Consider the following 22,261-nt stretch of genomic DNA (forward strand, 5'->3'; position numbering starts at 1 on the left):
ATGGTGGAGAGTTTGGAATCTGATTGATCGATTGCTTCTGTGGACAGGTGTCTTTTATACAGGTAACAAGCTGAGATTAGGAGCACTCCCTTTAAGAGTGTGCTCCTAATCTCAGCTCGCTACCTGTATAAAAGACACCTGGGAGCCAGAAATCTTTCTGATTGAGAGGGGTCAAATACTTATTTCCCTCATTAAAATGCAAATCAATTTATAACATTTTTGACATGCATTTTTCTGGATTTTTTTGTTGTTATTCTGTCTCTCACTGTTCAAATAAACCTACCATTAAAATTATAGACTGATCAAGTCTTTGCCAGTGGGAAAACGTACAAAATCAGCAGGGGATCAAATACGTATTTCCCTCACTGTATCTGTATTATATATATATATATATATATATATATATATATATATATATATATATCTGTATATATATCTGTATATATATATATCTGTATATATATATATATATATATATATATATATATACATACATATATATACACACACACACACACACACACACAGTGGGGAGAACAAGTATTTAATACACTGCCGATTTTGCAGGTTTTCCTACTTACAAAGCATGTAGAGGTCTGTAATTTTTGTCATAGGTACACTTCAACTGTGAGAGACGGAATCTAAAACAAGCATCCAGAAAATCACATTGTATGATTTTTAAGTAATTAATTTGCATGACATAAGTATTTGATACATCAGAAAAGCAGAACTTAATATTTGGTACAGAAACCTTTGTTTGCAATTACAGAGATCATACGTTTCCTGTAGGTCTTGACCAGGTTTGCACACACTGCAGCAGGGATTTTGGCCCACTCCTACATACAGACCTTCTCCAGATCCTTCAGGTTTCGGGGCTGTTGCTGGGCAATACTGACTTTCAGCTCCCTCCAAAGATTTTCTATTGGGTTCAGGTCTGGAGACTGGCTAGGCCACTCCAGGACCTTGAGATGCTTCTTACGGAGCCACTCCTTAGTTGCCCTGGCTGTGTGTTTCGGGTCGTTGTCATGCTGGAAGACCAGCCACGACCCATCTTCAATGCTCTTACTGAGGGAAGGAGGTTGTTGGCCAAGATCTCGCGATACATGGCCCCATCCAACCTCCCCTCAATACGGTGCAGTCATCCTGTCCCCTTTGCAGAAAAGCATCCCCAAAGAATGATGTTTCCACCTCCATGCTTCACGGTTGGGATGGTATTCTTGGGGTTGTACTCATCCTTCTTCTTCCTCCAAACACAGCGAGTGGAGTTTAGACCAAAAAGCTCTATTTTTGTCTCATCAGACCACATGACCTTCTCCCATTCCTCCTCTGGATCATCCAGATGGTCATTGGCAAACTTAATAATAATAATAATAATAATATGCCATTTAGCAGACGCTTTTATCCAAAGCGACTTACAGTCATGCGTGCATAATTTTTTTTTTGTGTATGGGTGGTCCCGGGGATCGAACCCACTACCTTGGCGTTACAAGCGCCGTGCTCTACCAGCTGAGCTACAGAGGACCACAACTCAGACGGGCCTGGACATGCGCTGGCTTGAGCAGGGGGACCTTGCATGCGCTGCAGGATTTTAATCCATGACGGCGTAGTGTGTTACTAATGGTTTTCTTTGAGACTGTGGTCCCAGCTCTCTTCAGGTCATTGACCAGGTCCTGCCGTGTAGTTCTGGGCTGATCCCTCACCTTCATCATGATCATTGATGCCCCACGAGGTGAGATCTTGCATGGAGCCCCAGACCGAGGGTGATTAATCGTCATCTTGAACTTCTTCCATTTTCTAATAATTGCGCCAACAGTTGTTGCCTTCTCACCAAGCTGCTTGCCTATTGTCCTGTAGCCCATCCCAGCCTTGTGCAGGTCTACAATTTTATCCCTGATGTCCTTACACAGCTCTCTGGTCTTGGCCATTGTGGAGAGGTTGGAGTCTGTTTGATTGAGTGTGTGGACAGGTGTCTTTTATACAGGTAACGAGTTCAAACAGGTGCAGTTAATACAGGTAATGAGTGGAGAACAGGAGGGCTTCTTAAAGAAAAACTAACAGGTCTGTGAGATCCAGAATTCTTACTGGTTGGTAGGTGATCAAATACTTATGTCATGTAATAAAATGCAAATTAATTACTTAAAAATCATACAATGTGATTTTCTGGATTTTTGTTTTAGATTCCGTCTCTCACAGTTGTAGTGTACCTACATGCTACATGCTTTGTAAGTAGGAAAACCTGCAAAATCGGCAGTGTATCAAATACTTGTTCTCCCCACTGTATAGCTGCGGAAAAAATTAAGAGACCACTGCAAAATTATCAGTTTCTCTGGTTTTACTATTTATAGGTATGTGTTTGGGTAAAAATAACATTTTTGTTTTATTCTATAAACTACTGACAACTGGTCAAAATAACAAAAAAGATGCAGTGTTGTCAGACCTCGAATAATGCAAAGAAAATAAGTTCATGTTCATTTTTAAACAACACAATAGTAATGTTTTAACTTGAACTAAGAGTTCAGAAATCAATATTTGGTGGAATAACCCTGATTTTAAATCACAGCTTTCATGCGTCTTGGCATGCTCTCCACCAGTCTTTCACATTGATGTTGGGTGACTTTATGCCACTCCTGGCACAAAAATTCTAGCAGCTCGGCTTTGTTTGATGGCTTGTGACCATCCATCTTCCTCTTGATCACATTCCAGAAGTTTTCAATGGGGTTCAGGTCTGGAGATTGGGCTGGCCATGACAGGGTCTTGATCTGGTGGTCCTCCATCCACACCTTAATTGACCTGGCTGTGTGGCATGGCGCATTGTCCTGCTGGGAAACCAATCCTCAGAGTTGGGGAATAATGTCAGAGCAAAAGGAAGCAAGTTTTCTTCCAGGACAACCTTGTACGTGGCTTGATTCATGCGTCCTTCACAAAGACAAATCTGCCCGACTCCTGCCTTGCTGAAGCACCCCCAGATCATCACCGATCCTCCACCAAATTTCACAGTGGGTGCGAAACACTGTGGCTTGTAAGCCTCTCCAGGTCTCCGTCTAACCATTAGACGACCAGGTGTTGGACAAAGCTGAAAATTGGACTCATCAGAGAAGATGACCTTACTCCAGTCCTCTACGGTCCAATCATTATGGTCTTTTGCAAACCTCAGCCTGGCTTTTCTTTGCTTCTCATTGATGAAGGGCTTTTTTCTAGCTTTGCATGACTTCAGCCCTGCCCCTAGGCGCCTGTTTCGAACCTTCCTCGCCGTGCACCTCACCCCAGCTGCCGTTTGCCATTCTTTTTGTAGGTCACTTGATGTCATCCTACGGTTGTTGAGTGACATTCGAATGAGTTGGCGGTCATCCTGGTCAGTAGAGTCGTTTTCGCCCTCTGCCGGTCTGTAGCTTTGTTGTCCCCAATGTCTGCTGCTTGACCTTGTTCTTATGAAGCGCCGTCTTTGAAATTTTAAGGATGGAAGCAACCTGACGCTCACTGTATCCCTCTGCCATTAAGGCCAGAATTGAACCCTTCTTTTCCTCACTCAAATCTTTCCTTTTCAACTCTTTTGGTATGGTCAATAGTTATTTTTTGATTAATATTACTTTTGAGGTACTATTAGCACTGTTGTTGCCATCAAGCTGGTCCTATTGAAATTTGTATACTTTTCCTCGTTAAATAAGATTTGGTTCATGTGATCACCTAATCAGTACCTAATTCAGAAGAATGAGGTGTGCCTGTGTTGGAAATCAACAGACACTGGAATGGAATGGCTGTCATACATGTAGAGATGCTGATTTAAGAAAAATGTGCAGTGGTCTCTTAATTTTTTCCACAGCTGTATGTATGTATGTATGTATGTATGTATGTATGTGTATATATATATATATATATATATATATATATATATATAAACAATTTTTAGGGGGTAGATCAGCTTTAATATTGCAGATAGATTGTAACTTCCATCAATTTAGTTGTCTACATCACTTCCAATCCCACATATGTTTTTTTCGCATATATATACACACATACATACATACTTTATTTTTATTTATTTCCAACCCCACCACCCCTCCCCTAATTGGAGTAAACTAGTGAACAACAACGCTTAGGCCTCTACTTCCATCTTATACATACTATATACATTTTATGGACACAGTCAATTGTACAATAATTATATTTTGTTTGTTTTTACTCCTGAACTTCATCTACCCTCAACCTCTCCAATCATTTTCATGATGTCCATCTGGTTTGCCTCTACATGCCATATCCCTCAAACTGTGCTCTTTCACAAAAGTTTTCAACCTATATACTTATTATGGACACAGTATGTTTTACATTAGTTATTTTGTTGTTATTAGTCACAACCTTCAGCTCCATTCAACCCCTCCCATCTATCTCTTAACACCATCCATATTGGATTTCTACTTTCTACTTTCTCAACTGTACCGTGATGTTTCACAAAAGTTCTGAACCCTTCTATTCTCATTGTTTCTACAGATTGTAAATTGAAAATAAACATTTTTGCTAAAAGTATTATATTATTGATCGATTGACTATGACTTTTCAGATCACCCAGTAGTGCTATTGGCAGGGTTAGCTCCAGGTAAATATTGCAATCCTTCAGCCATTCCTGGACCTGTGACCAAAAACAAGCTACAAATGGACAGTACCAAAACAAATGATCTAATGATTCTGTCTCTACGCAGCAAAATCTGCAGAGCTGGGTAGATTGTATCCACCATATAAATAACATTCTATTGGTTGCAAGAATTTAGTATAATAATTTAAATAGAAAAATTCGAAGTTTTGAATCCGGCGTCGTTTTGCGTATCAGTTCATAAACAATTTGCCATGGAATCGGTATGTCAAAAATCTCTTCCCAACTATTTTGCAATCTATATGGGACGGCTGTCAATCCTTTGGTCCTTAAATTAAACTGGTATACTTTTTTTATTTATCACAATTTTCTTTAACCAATTATGGTCTTTAATGCAGGGCAGACTGACAAGTTCCTTACTTTTTCCCCCTTTCACTTTCCTCTTCCATTTTTGCGGGAATGCTGCAATTATTTGGTTGTAATTTTGGGTAGAGCAAACATTTCCATATATTTTTGTTAGCTGCATATGCGACATAACTCCACCAGTTCTACCTATGATATCATTTACGAAGATTATATTTTAAAAAATGAAAAAAAAAAAAAAAAAAGTATAATGTTTTTTAAAATCAATTACTATATTTGAGTTTAACCACAATACTTGTTGCATTATTTGTTCTGTCGTTTCTGGAGGATTAAATTGAAATTGCAACCAACTTTCTTTGGCTTGTTTTAGAAATAGTGATATTTGGGAGATGTATGTCGCTCTGGATAAGAGTGTCTGCTAAATGACTAAAATGTAAATTTAATGATTTCCTTTTCAAATAACTGAAAGTGAGAGGTTGTAATCTGAATAAAGGGAAAAAGGACATTCTTGAACATGGGCTGAGACAATCTAACTAATTTGCTAGAGAACCAGTTCGGATTTAAGTATAAGTTTTGTATGACTGAAGTTTTTAGTGATAGGTCCAATGCTTTAATATTTAATAATTTCTACCCTCCCAATTCATATTCATTATATAAACAGGCCCATTTAATTTTGTCTGGCTTGCCGTTCCAAATAAAATGTAATATTGTTTTCTCATATAATAAAAAAAAAAAAAATGTTCGCTAGGCGTAGGCAAGACCATAAGCAAATTGAACATTGTATTGGTAAACTACACGTTCATGTAAAAATTATATTTTTTATTGATCCAATACGTAATATAGTACATTTATCATAATTTGGTTGTAATCCAGAGAGGTTAGAAAATTTATCTAGATCCTCTATGAGGCTGTGGAGGGATTCAAGTTGTGGATTTAAAAGAAAACATGAATCATCAGTGTACAATGACACCTTTGTTTTTAAGACCTGGATTTCTAATCCCTTGATATTATTGTTGGATCTCATTTTAATAGCTAACATTTCGATGGCCATAATAAATAGATATGCCAATAGTGGACAACCTTGTTTTACTCCTCTTGACAGTTTAAAACTTTCTTAGAAATAGGCATTATTTACAATTTTACTGGATCTTTATATTTCCCACTTGTATCCTGTTTCAGTAATAATGAAATCAGGACTTAGTCTTTAATTGTATCCAAAAGTTCCTCCTCTGTAATTTCACCTTCACATGAGTCTTTCTGTATGGATGTTAATTTTACAATAGAAAAAAAATCCATACAATTAGCTTCAGTTAGAGGAGATGGAGGCGACTGAAACGAAAACATATGCTTAAAGTACTTTGCTTCCTCCTTCATAATATCATTTGGTGAATCATGGGTGACTCCGTCATTTGTAACCATTTTCAGTAAATTATTTTTGGTAGCATTTCTATGTATTTTATACATTTTGATATTTTCTGTATATTTAGAAACAGTCAATCTATCAAATACTGATAAATGCTCCCAGCTCAATGAGCACAGGGGGGCTAAGTCATAGACAAGCAAACAGGAATCAATTCTCATTTGGTACACAATCCGATGTAAATTACTGCCTGGTGGGGTGAGCTATATTTGGAGCCCATATCCCAGTCGAATGCAATTGGCATAAGGCCAACGTTGGCTGAGAGCAAAATCTCCCGTCTAGTGATATGTCCTGAGCTCAGGAGTGCTTGCATCCATACATCCATCAGCTGAGGGGATATTCTAGTTAGAGCAGCGTGTCTAGTTGTTCACACAAGTGTCATAGAGATAGGTCTTTATCTAAAAGCTACAGTGGGGTAACCAGTGACATACATGTGCATTTATACTGATGTGCAAAATGTAAACACACCTCAACACTTTGTTCATCCATCTCAGCCAGTTTGCTTTTCTTCAAATGGAGGAAAATGGGTGAAATCACAATCCAACACCTATTTTCATGGAGAGAAAGAAAACAGTAGCGTCAAACGAAACTGCAGATAAAGGTCCAGTCAAAACGGTGTTCTCTTGTCATTTCCAACGCATGAAGGAATGAGTTCACCATATCAAGCTAATATTATTGTTCAATAACTTTTTTTTTTTTTTTTAGGGGGTAGATCAGCTTTAATATTTCAGATAGATTGTAACTTCCATCAATGTAATTGTCTGCATCACTTCCAATCCCCCATATGTTTTTTTCTCTCGCATATATATATATATATATATATATATATATATATAGTGGGGGAAAAAAGTATTTAGTCAGCCACCAATTGTGCAAGTTCTCCCACTTAAAAATATGAGAGAGGCCTGTAATTTTCATCATAGGTACACGTCATCTATGACAGACAAAATGAGGAAAAAAATTCCAGAAAATCACATTGTAGGATTTTTAATGAATTTATTTGCAAATTATGGTGGAAAATAAGTATTTGGTCAATAACAAAAGTTTCTCAATACTTTGTTATATACCCTTTGTTGGCAATGACACAGGTCAAACGTTTTCTGTAAGTCTTCACAAGGTTTTCACACACTGTTGCTGGTATTTTGGCCCATTCATCCATGCAGATCTCCTCTAGAGCAGTAATGTTTTGGGGCTGTCGCTGGGCAACACGGACTTTCAACTCCCTCCAAAGATTTTCTATGGGGTTGAGATCTGGAGACTGGCTAGGCCACTCCAGGACCTTGAAATGCTTCTTACGAAGCCACTCCTTCGTTGCCCTGGCGGTGTGTTTGGGATCATTGTCATGCTGAAAGACCCAGCCACGTTTCATCTTCAATGCCCTTGCTGTTGGAAGGAGGTTTTCACTCAAAATCTCACGATACATGGCCCCCTTCATTCTTTCCTTTACACGGATCAGTCGTCCTGGTCCCTTTGCAGAAAAACAGCCCCAAAGCATGATGTTTCCACTCCCATGCTTCACAGTAGGTATGGTGTTCTTTGGATGCAATTTAGCATTCTTTGTCCTACAAACAGGACGAGTTGAGTTTTTACCAAAAAGTTCTATTTTGGTTTCATCTGACCATATGACATTCTCCCAATCCTCTTCTGGATCATCCAAATGCACTCTAGCAAACTTCAGACGGGCCTGGACATGTACTGGCTTAATCAGGGGGACACGTCTGGCACTGCAGGATTTGAGTCCCTGGCGGCGTAGTGTGTTACCTGATGGTAGGCTTTGTTACTTTGGTCCCAGCTCTCTGCAGGTCATTCACTAGGTCCCCCCGTGTGGTTCTGGGATTTTTGCTCACCGTTCTTGTGATCATTTTGACCCCACGGGGTGAGATCTTGCGTAGAGCCCCAGATCGAGGGAGATTATCAGTGGTCTTGTATGTCTTCCATTTCCTAATAATTGCTCCCACAGTTGATTTCTTCAAACCAAGCTGCTTACCTATTGCAGATTCAGTCTTCCCAGCCTGGTGCAGGTCTACAATTTTGTTTCTGGTGTCCTTTGACAGCTCTTTGGTCTTGGCCATAGTGGAGTTTGGAGTGTGACTGTTTGAGGTTGTGGACAGGTGTCTTTTATACTGATAACAAGTTCAAACAGGTGCCATTAATACAGGTAACGAGTGGAGGACAGAGGAGCCTCTTAAAGAAGAAGTTACAGGTCTGTGAGAGCCAGAAATCTTGCTTGTTTGTAGGTGACCAAATACTTAATTTCCACCATAATTTGCAAATAAATTCATAAAAAATCCTACAATGTGATTGGAATTTTTTTTCTCAATTTGTCTGTCATAGTTGACGTGTACCTATGATGAAAATTACAGGCCTCTCTCATCTTTTTAAGTGGGAGAATTGCACAATTGGTGGCTGACTAAATACTTTTTTTCCCCACTGTGTGTGTATATATATATATATATATATATATATATATATATATATATATATACACACACATACAGTGGGGAGAACAAGTATTTGATACACTGCCGATTTTGCAGGTTTTCCTACTTACAAAGCATGTAGAGGTCTGTAATTTTTATCATAGGTACACTTCAACTGTGAGAGACGGAATCTAAAACAAAAATACAGAAAATCACATTGTATGATTTTTAAGTAATTAATTTGCATTTTATTGCATGACATAAGTATTTGATACATCAGAAAAGCAGAACTTAATATTTGGTACAGAAACCTTTGTTTGCAATTACAGAGATCATACGATTCCTGTAGGTCTTGACCAGGTTTGCACACACTGCAGCAGGGATTTTGGCCCACTCCTACATACAGACCTTCTCCAGATCCGTCTCTCACAGTTGAAGTGTACCTATAATAAAAATTACAGACCTCTACATGCTTTGTAAGTAGGAAAACCTGCAAAATCGGCAGTGTATCAAATACTTGTTCTCCCCACTGTATATATATATACACACAGATACATCCATACACACACACACACACACATATCCTTTTTAAAATTATATTTCCCTTCATTACTTTCCAACCCCACCACCCCTTCCCCAATTGGGGTAAACTAGTGAACAACAACGCTTAGGCCTCTACTTCCAGCCCATACATACTATATACATTTTATGGACACAGTCAAATTCTACAATAATTATATATATTTTTTTTTACTCCTGAACTTCCTCCGATCATTTTCATGATGTCCATCTGGTTTGCTTCTATATGCCATATTTTTCTAACCGTGCTCTTTCACAAAAGCTCTCAACCTATAACCTATATACTTATTATAGTATGCTTTACATTAGTTATCTTGTTGTTATTAGTTGTTGTTATTAGTCCCATCATTCAGCTCCATTCAACACCTCCCATCTATCTCTTAACACCATCCATACTGGATTTCTATTTACCATATTTTTCAACTGTACTGTGATGTTTTACAAAAGTTATGAACATTTCTATTCTCATTGTTTCTACAGATCGTAAATTGAAAATAAACATTTTTGCTAAAAGTAATATTATATTATTGATCGATTGACTATGACTTTTCAGATCACCCAGTAGTGCTATCTGCAGGGTTAGCTCCAGGTAAATATTGCAATCCTTTCGCCATTCATGGACCTGTGTCCAAAAACAACCTACAAATGGACAGTACCAAAACAAATCTAATGATTATGTCTCTTCGCAGCAAAATCTGCAGAGCTGGGAAGATTGTATCCCCCAAGCAAGGTGGTCTCTTTGCTAACTAACAACACTGCGGTTTCCAAAACTACTATATTAATTACAAATTTGACATGGGGTTGAACAACATAAGTTAGCTGACTAGCAACATAAACAAAGAAGAAAACCAAGGAAGGTGTGCATGATGAGGAGGGCGAATTCAAATTGATAGCTAACATTAACTAGTAGCTGACTATGCTAGTTAGCTAACGTTAGATAGCTGGTTACCTACCTTCTCAGATGCTAGCTGGCTTAGCTAGCTATTTCTTCTTTCTTCAAAGGCATTGATAACATTGCTGATGATACACGCAGATGTTCCAGTATTATTTTGGATGTGTGAAAAACGTATAATATAATAAACGAGTTAGCATTAAGCATCGAGCCAACTTGACCCATCACTTGCTAGCAGCCCAATTGACACTGACAGCTAAATTGCCTCGACTGTAAATATCGAATTCATACAGTAGACAGGTTTCATTCAATTTACATTTGCACGCAAAACTAACATCATTTTTGCAACCCACGGCTACATTTGTTTTTCTGCCATTATGGAGTCTATCATCTGCTGCAGCTACATATCATATCACCATTGGAGACCATTTCCCTGTTTATCGCGAGCTCTTCGGAGATTGCTTCTCAACCAATGTAAAACAGCTGAAGCGGTGGAAGGTGGGACCTTTCTCACAATTATCCAATAAGCAATGGCCCATATATGAGAAGGGTTAGGCGACACACCCATTTTGTTTTCGTAAATGCTGCTACACGCCACAGACTTTCGAAAAACTATTTGATTAAGGTAGAAAAGGAGAAGAAAGAAAGGAGCTAAGTGTTGACTATGGTAATTGCCAGTGATGTATTTACATATGTTATAAAATCTATAAGAAAGTGGGGAGACAAACAGTAACAATGTTGTGAAATCTTATTCTCCCCATGCATTGCTACCTTCCATGTGCAAAATCAAGGTTACTTATATCAACTATGCCATGCTCAAAACTGTACTGAAATGTGGACTTTCCAATGAAAATGCCTTATTCTGAAGCCTAATTTGAACCTGAGGGAGAAATTGACCCACATACTAAATACAGAACGCGTGGACAGAAGTGGAGTTGCCTTCTGTAAATGTGGGGCAAAATTAATGAGCCATTTTTTTATGTCCCCAGTGAACCTGAATAAATGTAAGTCTTCCATTCAGGCTAGCCCCATCGAGACACCTCATCCCATTTTCTGGAGGATCCTCTGGTATCAAGCCTGGCTGCCTAGCTAACCACTGTGAGCCTTGGGGAATAGGCATCCAAAGGCATGAATAAAGAAAGTACAGCTTAATTTTCTCCCAAACATGTGATAGGTGAAAGCAATATGGTGGACGCTTACACGCAATCTACATACACTCGTGACCCGTCCAATTCTATTAGATCAATGCAAATGAGTTAAAGAGACTAGGAGAGATGAGTTACATAGCCACAGAAGGCTTCAGAGCAGCCACTTAAGTAGTCATGGTTTGAATAAAAAGAATACATCTTAAAAGTGCAACCTAAGAAAGACACTAAACAATTTTATGCTTTTATGTCCAATTAGCTTTTTTTTTTTTACAGTTACAGCTTTTCTTCTTAGAAATTGGGTGTCAATTAATTTTTAGCACCAATTCTGAGGCTGAATGTAAAGTTTAGCTTACTTCCACCATACCCATTTTAACTGTAGAGAAGATTCTTAGAATTGGGATATGGTTCCAAAGTAACCCCCTGACTGCTGTGCAGTGCCCCATTCTATCTATACAACTCTGGTAAACATTTTCACCACAAGATGTCAGTAGCAAGTCATTTGCACCAGGCAATGAAGACTACGCTACATGATTTAGGCTAGATTTGAGTGTATTTACTGTTAACGAGCAACATTTCCTGTAAATTAATTTTGAACAAGCAGAACATCAGCATTATGGGTGGAAATAGTGTGAGGGAAACACACCTGATGGATTTGAGTTCCTGGGGTTTATTCACTTAATGGCAATTAAATACACCAGCAATAGACACTGTAAAACAAGGCTATTCTTATAAGTTACATTTCCATAATAAATAGTGATGTGCCATTCAGTTTAAAAGTTGACAAATATACACATACTTGTTTACAAACCTCTTAGAGACTCAGCAGTCAGTCACAGTTGATTACAGTGTTAAAGTAGAGTACATATTATGTCTGTGTGACAGCAGAGAGTGATGTTGAAGTATTACAACCAGGGGCTTATTCAGGTGATTAAAATGTTCAATGGATTGCAGATAGAAAAGGCATGTAATAGAGCAAATACCATGCGGTAATCAGATCCAACTGTTAAGTGTCCCTAAAACATATACAAAAGTATCTGCATTGTTCTGAGCATTTCACCCTACTGAACATTCCCCAGGTATCATCCATCTTTCACAATTACTTCTATGATGTACAACATGCCACAATCCATATCAGCAGTTCACTGGCATTTTGTACATAACACAGTAACTTGCATCTTGGTCAAACTTTAGGTTTCACAGATTGTAACAAGTACCACTCTATCTGAAGAATAAATAAATGTTAGGATGCCGTTCCCAGATCTGTTGCAAAATTAAAAGTCTGTGGCAAAATGGGGAAAAAACAGCATAAATAGCGTATTAAGTCCTCTATTTATCCTTTGTTTCACTAGGCTGGCATCCTCTTGAATATTTTACGACCATTTGAAATGTGATTATAATGAAATTACAGGGCCACATACTGTATATTAGCAAGCTTCTGGATAAGTTCTCACGTTTAGCTCAAGTAGTATCATTGCCTTGACTTATTTTTACAGCCAGATAATTCTGTACCATCAAACTCGCAAATCAAATTAGAAAAATAGCAGCAGTGCACCAAGGAAGGCTTACAAACAATGAAACAGTGTTTGATCAAGTTAAACAGTGACAGTGTTAATTAAGGAGTGTTATGGGCTCTGCCTCTCCTAATGCCATAGGGAGTTATTGTTTATCCAACGTTAATATATTACAATGCAAACTTACCATTATACTGCCTCCCAATAATATTGTTATTATCCCCCACTAATACATACTGTATGTAACTGAAAGAAGAAATTCCCTTTTAATGCATTGTTCATTTAGGGACATACATGATAATTTCCCTATTGTAGTACACATTGTAGTTTGCTGCTCCAGCAAACCAGCACCATGGATCAAACATTTAAAAAATCATGCCCTGCGATTCCATGGTATAACAAGAAGCATTCTTCTGCATTACTTTGCCTCATGGGCATACTAGATGAGTAGTAAGCGGAGGTTTTCCTGGTCAGGTCACATTATCAGGAAAAACTAGGTCCAAACTTGAATACATACAGTGAGGGCTCTTGGCCCTACTGACACATAATTGCGATCTAAAATGAATGAGAGAAGTTAAAAGTACCTTAATTCATAATTTCCTCTCAGTTAAGTCTGATGATTAAGCGTTCTATATTAGCATTCAAAATATTAGTTGAGACCACACATTGGGGCATACTCACATATAAGAACCTGCTTAAGACCTTTGGTTTTGGATGACATTCATCCTTTTTTCCCCCTGTTGCGCACAATTAGACTGCAGCCTAGTCCCATGGTGGTGACTCAAGAAGGCTAGGCGCAAAGCACATGCAAACAGAGTATAGAATTCTGAAGAGTTCATACTGCAAGGTGCAGGAGTCAGCATTTCCCAAATTCACTAGCAGCTATCTAAAAATAACATACCCCTTTCCTCAGCATGACAAGGTGGAGAAGTAATCTTACAGTTTCAAGGTGTGCCATCTGTGTCAGTGCAGCGGGGATGTAGAGGAGTGCAGACTAGGGCCTAATGCCAACTCAGCCATACATAGCGTGAGGCCATCTGATCTGAAGAGGGCTAGTCTAAAAGGAGTATGTGTATGCAGGAGCATTGCATAGACTTGGTTCCATTAAAGGTCACTTAACCCTTTTCCTCAAACTTAGTCCTTCCTTTTTATCTATTAATGCTTAATTTAACCAGGGCAAAATGGACAAAAGCCTACTTTGCTTACAGTGTGTGAGAATGTTTAAAAGGGTAGCAGTAGAGACACGAGGGGGCTGCCATTTCCTGAACCTCGCCATAGTAAAGAGCCAATGACGGGATCAGAGAGGCGGGATCATTAGTTCAAGAAGCCCTCTGTTGCCTCCCATTCTGGAGAGATATTACCCAGCAAACACCTGGGGCGTCAGTGGCAGCGGCAGCCGGTCGTTTTCCACGTTGTCCGAGTCGATGGCAGAGAGGGCAGGCGGGCGGATCTCCAACGGGTACTTCTCCAGTATTTCCTGCACCTCTCGCTCCACACTCTCCTGCCAGGTGATCAGGTCACTCTGCAGGCTCCGCGCCCCCTCCAGAACCCTTTCCTGCCGGCTCCCCAGGCCTGACAGGAGATCCAGGTTCTGGTAGACCTGGGCCAGGGCGGGTCTGGAAGCGGCAGTGTCCATCTGGGGCCAGCTACTGCCCACCTCAGGCCTGCGAGGGGAGGCCTGGCCCGACATGTAGCGCTCAAAGTCCTCAGGGTCCAAGTTGAGGGACTGGGCGTCCAGTTTTTCGATGAAAGCAACTGCACAGCACTAAAACAGAGAGAGGACACAGGAGGTGAGCTATGAACCAACAGAGTGTGTGCTTGGTTCTCATCAACTTGGTGTGGGCATGAGGGAGTGGTATGAGGTGGCACAGAGACACGTACCAGGTTAGTGAAGTAGTATCCGTCCTCTCCGGTCATGAGCCTGCTGGGGTTGCAGAAGCGGGTGATGTACTGGATGTTGGACTGCAGGCGTGGAGGGTTGGCCTTCAGTACGATGTAGATTAGGGTGGGCAGGAAGTCGTCTGCCGAGGCTGGCTCGCTCTTGGTGATCTTGATGGCGCTAAAGATGTGCTTGCTGCAGCGCGTGATGCACGCTAGCTTGTCCCTTGGTACCCGCTTGGAGTCCATCTCAATGACGTCTGTGATGCAACACACAATTCACAATCCTGTCCACACTAACAATATTTCAATTACTGTGTTTCCTAATTTTTTGTACAACCGAGAACAGACGTATAGCATACTCAGGCTGCAGAGTATGCTACACCTAGATGTACTAGTGCCCCAGTTTAAAACACTGGTGAAAAACTCTGTTCAGGAGATGTGTAAATGTTTCCTGTAGGTCAGATCATGTTGTTGTGCTGACTGTATTGTATGTTTTAAATTGTGTAATGTTGTATTGACTGCTGCTGCTGCTGCCTTCTTGGCCAGGTCTCCCTTGCAAAAGAGACTGTGTCTCAATGGGCTTTTCCTGGTTCAATAAAGGTTAAAAAACTAACAAAAAAGGCAACACATTGCAGAGTCCTCTGAACACTACCCATGATTTAAAGAGGATAAAGAGACACGTTTTGGTTGAGTCCTAATGGGATCCTGTGTGACACCATCCATGACTCACCTGTTATGGCTTTGACCACGTTGTCTGACACCTCTGGGATCTCCTCATCCACTGGCACACAGAGCATCTGAATGTCCACCCAGTGTAATGCCCTATACAACCAATACAGTGGTGCGTGAGACAGTGACAAACACCCACAGTGACACAAACACACACAGTGACACAAACACAAAGGTCATTACCACGCACATTGACAGATAAGGTAGGATAATTGCATGCATGTCTGCCCACAGTGACAAACACCCCAATTCATAAACAAATCAATAAAACGGCTAATCTTTCAGGCAGAAAATGGTAGTCCTTACCGTATCCTGTTCTGAGTGGCCAGGTCTTTCTTCTCATCATCTGTGGTCTCGGGGCAGAAGACGCTCTTATATAGGCGAGTCATAATGTACTTCTCCACCTCGTCCATCACTTGCTCAACACGCTCTGTAGAGCCTGGAAGGAAAACTTGTCTTCATTACATCTAGTGCATATATAAACATTATACAGTTGATATATTAGTTGTATGCCTATTAAAAACACAAAAACTACGTTTTAAATGAGAAATAATATAATATAATAATAATAATATAATAAATAATATGCCATTTAGCAGACGCTTTTATCCAAAGCGACTTACAGTCATGCGTGCATACATTTTTGTGTATGGGTGGTCCCGGGGATCGAACCCACTACCTTGGCGTTACAAGCGCCGTGCTCTACCAGCTGAGCTACAGAGGACCACAAAGTAGGCATTGGTCTGAAGCCATAAAATAAAATAAAATTCACCTGAGCGCCACAATGCCTACTTCACCTATGCTCTACCAAGGTTTTCCAGCACACAGCTTTGACCTACAGTAGCTATGTTGGTCTATTGTACTTGCTTAGGATTCAAACCTTCTCAAACAGCCTAATTCATACTCTAAGAGGAGGTGCTCCCACAATAATGTGATTTGTACCACATACAAAATACAGTATTGCATGCTTTCCAACTCACACAAAGACATTATCCCATTCCACTACATTTCAAACTTGTATACGTATAAGACCATCAGGTTTGATTGAGTGAGCTTTTTCTTCTTCTTTAAAAAAGAAATGGTGGTACCTGCCTGTTGTTCTTTGCCATTTAAATTGTAATTTATTTAAACCTTTATTTGAGCAATATACACTACCGGCCAAAAGTTTTAGAACATCTACTCATTCAGGGGTTTTTCTTTATTTTTACTATTTCCTACATTGTAGAATAATAGTGAAGACATCAAAACTATGAAATAACACATATGGAATCATGTAGTAACCAAAACAGGAAATATTTTATATTTGAGATTCTTCAAATAGCCACCTTTTGCCTTGATGACAGCTTTGCACACTCTTGGCATTCTCTCAACCAGCTTCACCTGGAATGCTTTTCCAACAGTCTTGAAGGAGTTCCCACATATGCTGAGCACTTGTTGGCTGCTTTTCCTTCACTCTGCGGTCCAACTCATCCCAAACCATCTCAATTTGGTTGAGGTCGGGGGATTGTGGAGGCCAGGTCATCTGATGCAGCACTCCATCACTCTCCTTCTTGGTAAAATAGCCCTTACACAGCCTGGAGGTGTGTTGGGTCATTGTCCTGTTGAAAAACACATGATAGTCCCACTAAGCCCAAACCAGATTGGATGGCGTATCACTGCAGAATACTGTGGTAGCCATGCTGGATAAGTGTGCCTTGAATTCTAAATAAATCACAGACAGTGTCACCAGCAAAGCACCCCCACACCATAACACCTCCTCCTCCATGCTTTACAGTGGGAAATATACATGCAGAGATCATTCGTTCACCCAAACCGCGTCTCACAAAGACACGGCACAAAAATCTCAAATTTGGACTCCAGACCAAAGGACACATTTCCACCCGTCTAATGTCTATTGCTCGTGTTTCTTGGCCCAAGCAAGTCTCTTCTTCTTATTGGTGTCCTTTAGTAGTGGTTTCTTTGCGGCAATTAGACCATGAAGGCCTGATTCACACAGTATCCTCTGAACAGTTGATGTTGAGATGTGTCTGTTACTTGAACTCTGTGAAGCATTTATTTGGGCTGCAATTTCTGAGGCTGGTAACTCTAATGAACTTATCCTCTGCAGCAGAGGTAACTCTGGGTCTTCCATTCCTGTGGCGGTCCTCATGAGAGCCAGTTTCATCATAGCGCTTGATGGTTTTTGCGACTGCACTTGAAGAAACTTTCAAAGTTCTTGAAATGTTCCGGATTGACTGACCTTCATGTCTTAAAGTAATGATGGACTGTCGTTTCTGTTTGCTTATTTGAGCTGTTCTTGCCATAATATGGACTTGGTCTTTTACCAAATAGGGCTATCTTCTGTATACCCCCCTACCTTGTCACAACACAACTGATTGGCTCAAACGCATTAAGAATTAAAGAAATTCCACAAATTAACTTTTAAGAAGGCACACCTGTTAATTGAAATGCATTCCAGGTCACTACCTCATGAAGCTGGTTGAGAGAATGCCAAGAGTGTGCAAAGCTGTCATCAAGGCAAAGGGAGGCTATTTGAAAAATCTCAAATATATATATATTTTGATTTGTTTAACACTTTTTTGGTTACTACATGATATGTGTTATTTCATAGTTTTGATGTCATCACTATTATTCTACAATGTAGAAAATAGTACAAATAAAGAAAAACCCTTGAATGAGTAGGTGTTCTAAAACGTTTTGACCGGAAGTGTGTGTCATTGAGAAATATATACAGGTAAAAGTCAGTAAATTAGAATATTTTGAAAAACTTGATTTATTTCAGTAATTGCATTCAAAAGGTGTAACTTGTACATTATATTTATTCATTGCACACAGACTGATGCATTCAAATGTTTATTTCATTTAATTTTGATGATTTGAAGTGGCAACAAATGAAAATCCAAAATTCCGTGTGTCACAAAATTAGAATATTGTGTAAGGGTTACATTTTGAAGACACCTGGTGCCACAAACTAATCAGCTGATTAACTCAAAACACCTGCAAAGGGCTTTAAATGGTCTCTCAGTCCAGTTCTGAAGCCTACACAAACATGGGGAAGACTTCAGATTTGACAGCTGTCCAAAAGGCGACCATCGACACATTGCACAAGGAGGGAAAGACACAAAAGGTTATTGCAGAAGAGGCTGGCTGTTCTCAGAGCTCTGTGTCCAAACACATTAATAGAGAGGCAAAGGGAAGGAAAAACTGTGGTCAGAAAAAGTGTACAAGCGATAGGGATCACCGCGCCCTAGTCAAGATTGTGAAAAAAAACCCATTCAAAAATGTGGGGGAGATTCACAAGGAGTGGACAGCTGCTGGAGTCAGGGCTTCAAGATCCACCACCAAGAGACGCTTGAAAGACATGGGTTTCAACTGCCGCATACCTCGTGTCAAGCCACTGTTGACCAAGAAACAGCGCGAAAGCGTCTCACCTGGGCTAAGGAAAAAAAGAGCTGGACTGCTGCTGAGTGGTCTAAAGTCATGTTTTCTGACGAAAGCAAATTTTGCATTTCCTTTGGAAATCGAGGTCCCAGAGTCTGGAGGAAGACAGGAGAGGCACAGGATCCACGTTGCCTGAAGTCTAGTGTAAAGTTTCCACCATCAGTGATGGTTTGGGGTGCCATGTCATCTGCTGGTGTCGGTCCACTCTGTTTCCTGAGATCCAGGGTCAACGCAGCCGTCTACCAGCAAGTTTTAGAGCACTTCATGCTTCCTGCTGCTGACCTGCTCTATGGAGATGGAGATTTCAGGTTCCAACAGGACTTGGCGCCTGCACACAGCGCAAAATCTACCCGTGCCTGGTTTACGGACCATGGTATTTCTGTTCTAAATTGGCCAGCCAACTCCCCTGACCTTAGCCCCATAGAAAATCTGTGGGGTATTGTGAAAAGGAAGATGCAGAATGCCAGACCCAACAACGCAGAAGAGTTGAAGGCCACTATCAGAGCAACCTGGGCTCTCATAACACCTGAGCAGTGCCAGAAACTCATCGACTCCATGCCACGCCGCATTAATGCAGTAATTGAGGCAAAAGGAGCTCCAACCAAGTATTGAGTATTGTACATGCTCATATTTTTCATTTTCATACTTTTCAGTTGGCCAACATTTCTAAAAAATCCCTTTTTTGTATTAGCCTTAAGTAATATTCTAATTTTGTGACACACGGAATTTTGGATTTTCATTTGTTGCCACTTCAAATCATCAAAATTAAATGAAATAAACATTTGAATGCATCAGTCTGTGTGCAATGAATAAATATAATGTACAAGTTACACCTTTTGAATGCAATTACTGAAATAAATCAAGTTTTTCAAAATATTCTAATTTACTGACTTTTACCTGTATATTTCATAACAACATCCTTTTTTGGTCAGTAGGTGTGCAACATAACAGGTGGTGGTGTGTTGGACACAGTTACTCATATAGATAGAGAGGTCTATAGAATCTGTCCAGATTTCTGTAACCATTAGCTAATCTTTGTAATATTGACATAAGCTCAAAACCACTTGTTTTGCAAACATGGTCCTGTTTTATCAATTGCTGTGCTGATCAATTGTCAGTTCCTTAACTCTGTCAAATGAATATGTAGCTTAAGTTGTTTGTATTTGTATATATTTTTGCAGTAAAGATGGTGACGCTACAATAAAACACATTTAGGCCTACTATAGGCATATATACTATACGCCTATATCTAAAAATACATATAGACTAAAGATATATACTCGCATTATTTTAATAGAAGGACAATGTAAAGTCAATTTTTCAAAAGAGTTTGTCAGAATTTGTGGGTTTTTGTTTGTCCACCCGCCTCTTGAGGATTGACCACAAGTTCTCAATGGGATTAAGGTCTGGGGAGTTTCCTGGCCATGGACCCAAAATTACGATGTTTTGTTCCTCGAGCCAATTAGTTATCACTTTTGCCTTATGGCAAGGTGCTCCATCATGCTGGAAAAGGCATTGTTCGTCACCAAACTGTTCTTGGATGGTTGGGAGAAGTTGCTCTTGGAGTATGTGTTGGTACCATTCTTTATTCATGGCTGTGTTCTTAGGCAAAATTGTGAGTGAGCCCACTCCCTTGGCTGAGAAGCAACCCCACACATGAATGGTCTCAGGATGCTTTACACAGGACTGATGGTAGCGCTCACCTTGTCTTCTCCGGACAAGCTTTTTTCTGGATGCCCCACACAATCGGAAAGGGGATTCATCAGAGAAAATGACTTTACCCCAGTCCTCAGCAGTCCAATCCCTGTACCTTTTGCAGAATATCAGTCTGTCCCTGATGATTTTCCTGGAGAGAAGTGGCTTTCTCGCTGCCCTTCTTGACACCAGGCCATCCTCCAAAAGTCTTTGCCTCACTGTGCGTGCAGATGCACTCACACCTGCCTGCTGCCATTCCTGAACAAGCTCTGCACTGGTAGTGCCCCGATCCCGCAGCTGAATCAACTTTAGGAGACGGTCCTGGCGCTTGCTGGACTTTCTTGGGCGCCCTGAAGCCTTCTTCACAACAATTGAACCTCTCTCCTTGAAGTTCTTGATGATCTGATAAATGGTTGATTTAGGTGCAATCTTACTAGCAGCAATATCCTTGCCTGTGAAGCCCTTTTTGTGCAAAGCAATGATGACGGCACGTGTTTCCTTGCAGGTAACCATCGTTAACTGATGAAGAACAATGATTTCAAGCACCACCCTCCTTTTAAAGCTTCCAGTCTGTTATTCTAACTCAATCAGCATGACCGAGTGATCTCCAGCCTTGTCCTCGTCAACACTCTCACCTGTGTTAACGAGAGAATCACTGACATGATGTCAGCTGGTCCTTTTGTGGCAGGGCTGAAATGCAGTGGAAATGTTTTTTTGGGATTAAGTTCATTTTCATGGCAAATTAATTGCAATTCATCTGATCACTCTTCATAACATTCTGGAGTATATGCAACTTGCCATCATAAAAACTGAGGCAGCAGACTTTGTGAAAATTAATATTTGTGTCATTCTCAAAATGTTTGACCACGACTGTAGAAAGATGAGTGGGAGGCCCCGGTGCACAACTGAGCAAGAGGACAAATACATTAGAGTGTCTAGTTTGAGAAAGAGACGCCTCACAGGTCCTCAACTGGCAGCTTCATTAAATAGTACCCGCAAAACACCAGTCTCAACGTCAACAGTGAAGAGGCGACTCCGGGATGCTGATCTTCTAGGCAGAGTTGCAAAGAAAAAGTCCAGTGTCTGTGTTCTTTTGCCCATCTTAATCTTTTATTTTTATTGGCCAGTCTGAGATTTGGCTTTTTCTTTGCAACTCTGCCTAGGTCAGCATCCCGGAGTCGCCTCTTCACTGTTGACGTTGAGACTGGTGTTTTGCGGGTACTATTTAATGAAGCTGCCAGTTGAGGACCTGTGAGGCGTCTGTTTCTCAAACTAGACACTCAAATGTATTTGTCCTCTTGCTCAGTTGTGCACCGGGGCCTCCCACTCCTCTTTGTATTCTGGTTAGAGCCAGTTTGCGCTGTTCTGTGAAGGGAGTAGTATACAGCGTTGTACGAGATCTTCAATTTCTTGGCAACTTCTCGCATGGAATAGCCTTCATTGCTCAGAACAAGAATAGACTGACGAGTTTCAGAAGAAAGTTATTTGTTTCTGGCCATTTTGAGCCTGTAATCGAACCCACCATTGCTGATGCTCCAGATACTCAACTAGTCTCAAGAAGGCCAGTTTTATTGCTTCTTTAATCAGCACAACAGTT

General features: G+C 40.3%; 2 protein-coding genes across 6 annotated transcripts in view; both read right to left on the reverse strand.

Moving 5' to 3' along the window:
• Window positions 1–10,707, reverse strand: part of LOC121579388 (E3 ubiquitin-protein ligase TRIM37) — a 51,854-nt gene extending 41,147 nt beyond the window's left edge. For both annotated transcript variants that reach the window (XM_041893953.2, XM_045224277.1), the window contains exons 1-2: window positions 10,321–10,707; window positions 6,837–6,915 (exon numbers count right to left, since the gene is read on the reverse strand). In XM_041893953.2, the coding sequence (XP_041749887.2) occupies window positions 6,837–6,857 (21 nt within the window). In that variant the 5' untranslated portion in view covers window positions 6,858–6,915; window positions 10,321–10,707. The remainder of the gene's footprint in view (window positions 1–6,836; window positions 6,916–10,320) is intronic.
• A 1,347-nt stretch (window positions 10,708–12,054) lies between these two features.
• LOC121579389 (rab5 GDP/GTP exchange factor-like) overlaps window positions 12,055–22,261 on the reverse strand; it is a 28,395-nt gene continuing 18,188 nt past the window's right edge. For all 4 annotated transcript variants that reach the window (XM_041893955.2, XM_041893956.2, XM_041893954.2 and 1 more), the window contains 4 exons: window positions 15,835–15,967; window positions 15,530–15,621; window positions 14,800–15,056; window positions 12,055–14,683 (listed from right to left, as the gene is read on the reverse strand). In XM_041893955.2, the coding sequence (XP_041749889.1) occupies window positions 14,276–14,683; window positions 14,800–15,056; window positions 15,530–15,621; window positions 15,835–15,967 (890 nt within the window). In that variant the 3' untranslated portion in view covers window positions 12,055–14,275. The remainder of the gene's footprint in view (window positions 14,684–14,799; window positions 15,057–15,529; window positions 15,622–15,834; window positions 15,968–22,261) is intronic.

The sequence above is a fragment of the Coregonus clupeaformis genome, chromosome 13 (genome assembly GCF_020615455.1).
Source record: "Coregonus clupeaformis isolate EN_2021a chromosome 13, ASM2061545v1, whole genome shotgun sequence".
NCBI classification, from domain to species: Eukaryota; Metazoa; Chordata; class Actinopteri; order Salmoniformes; family Salmonidae; genus Coregonus; species Coregonus clupeaformis.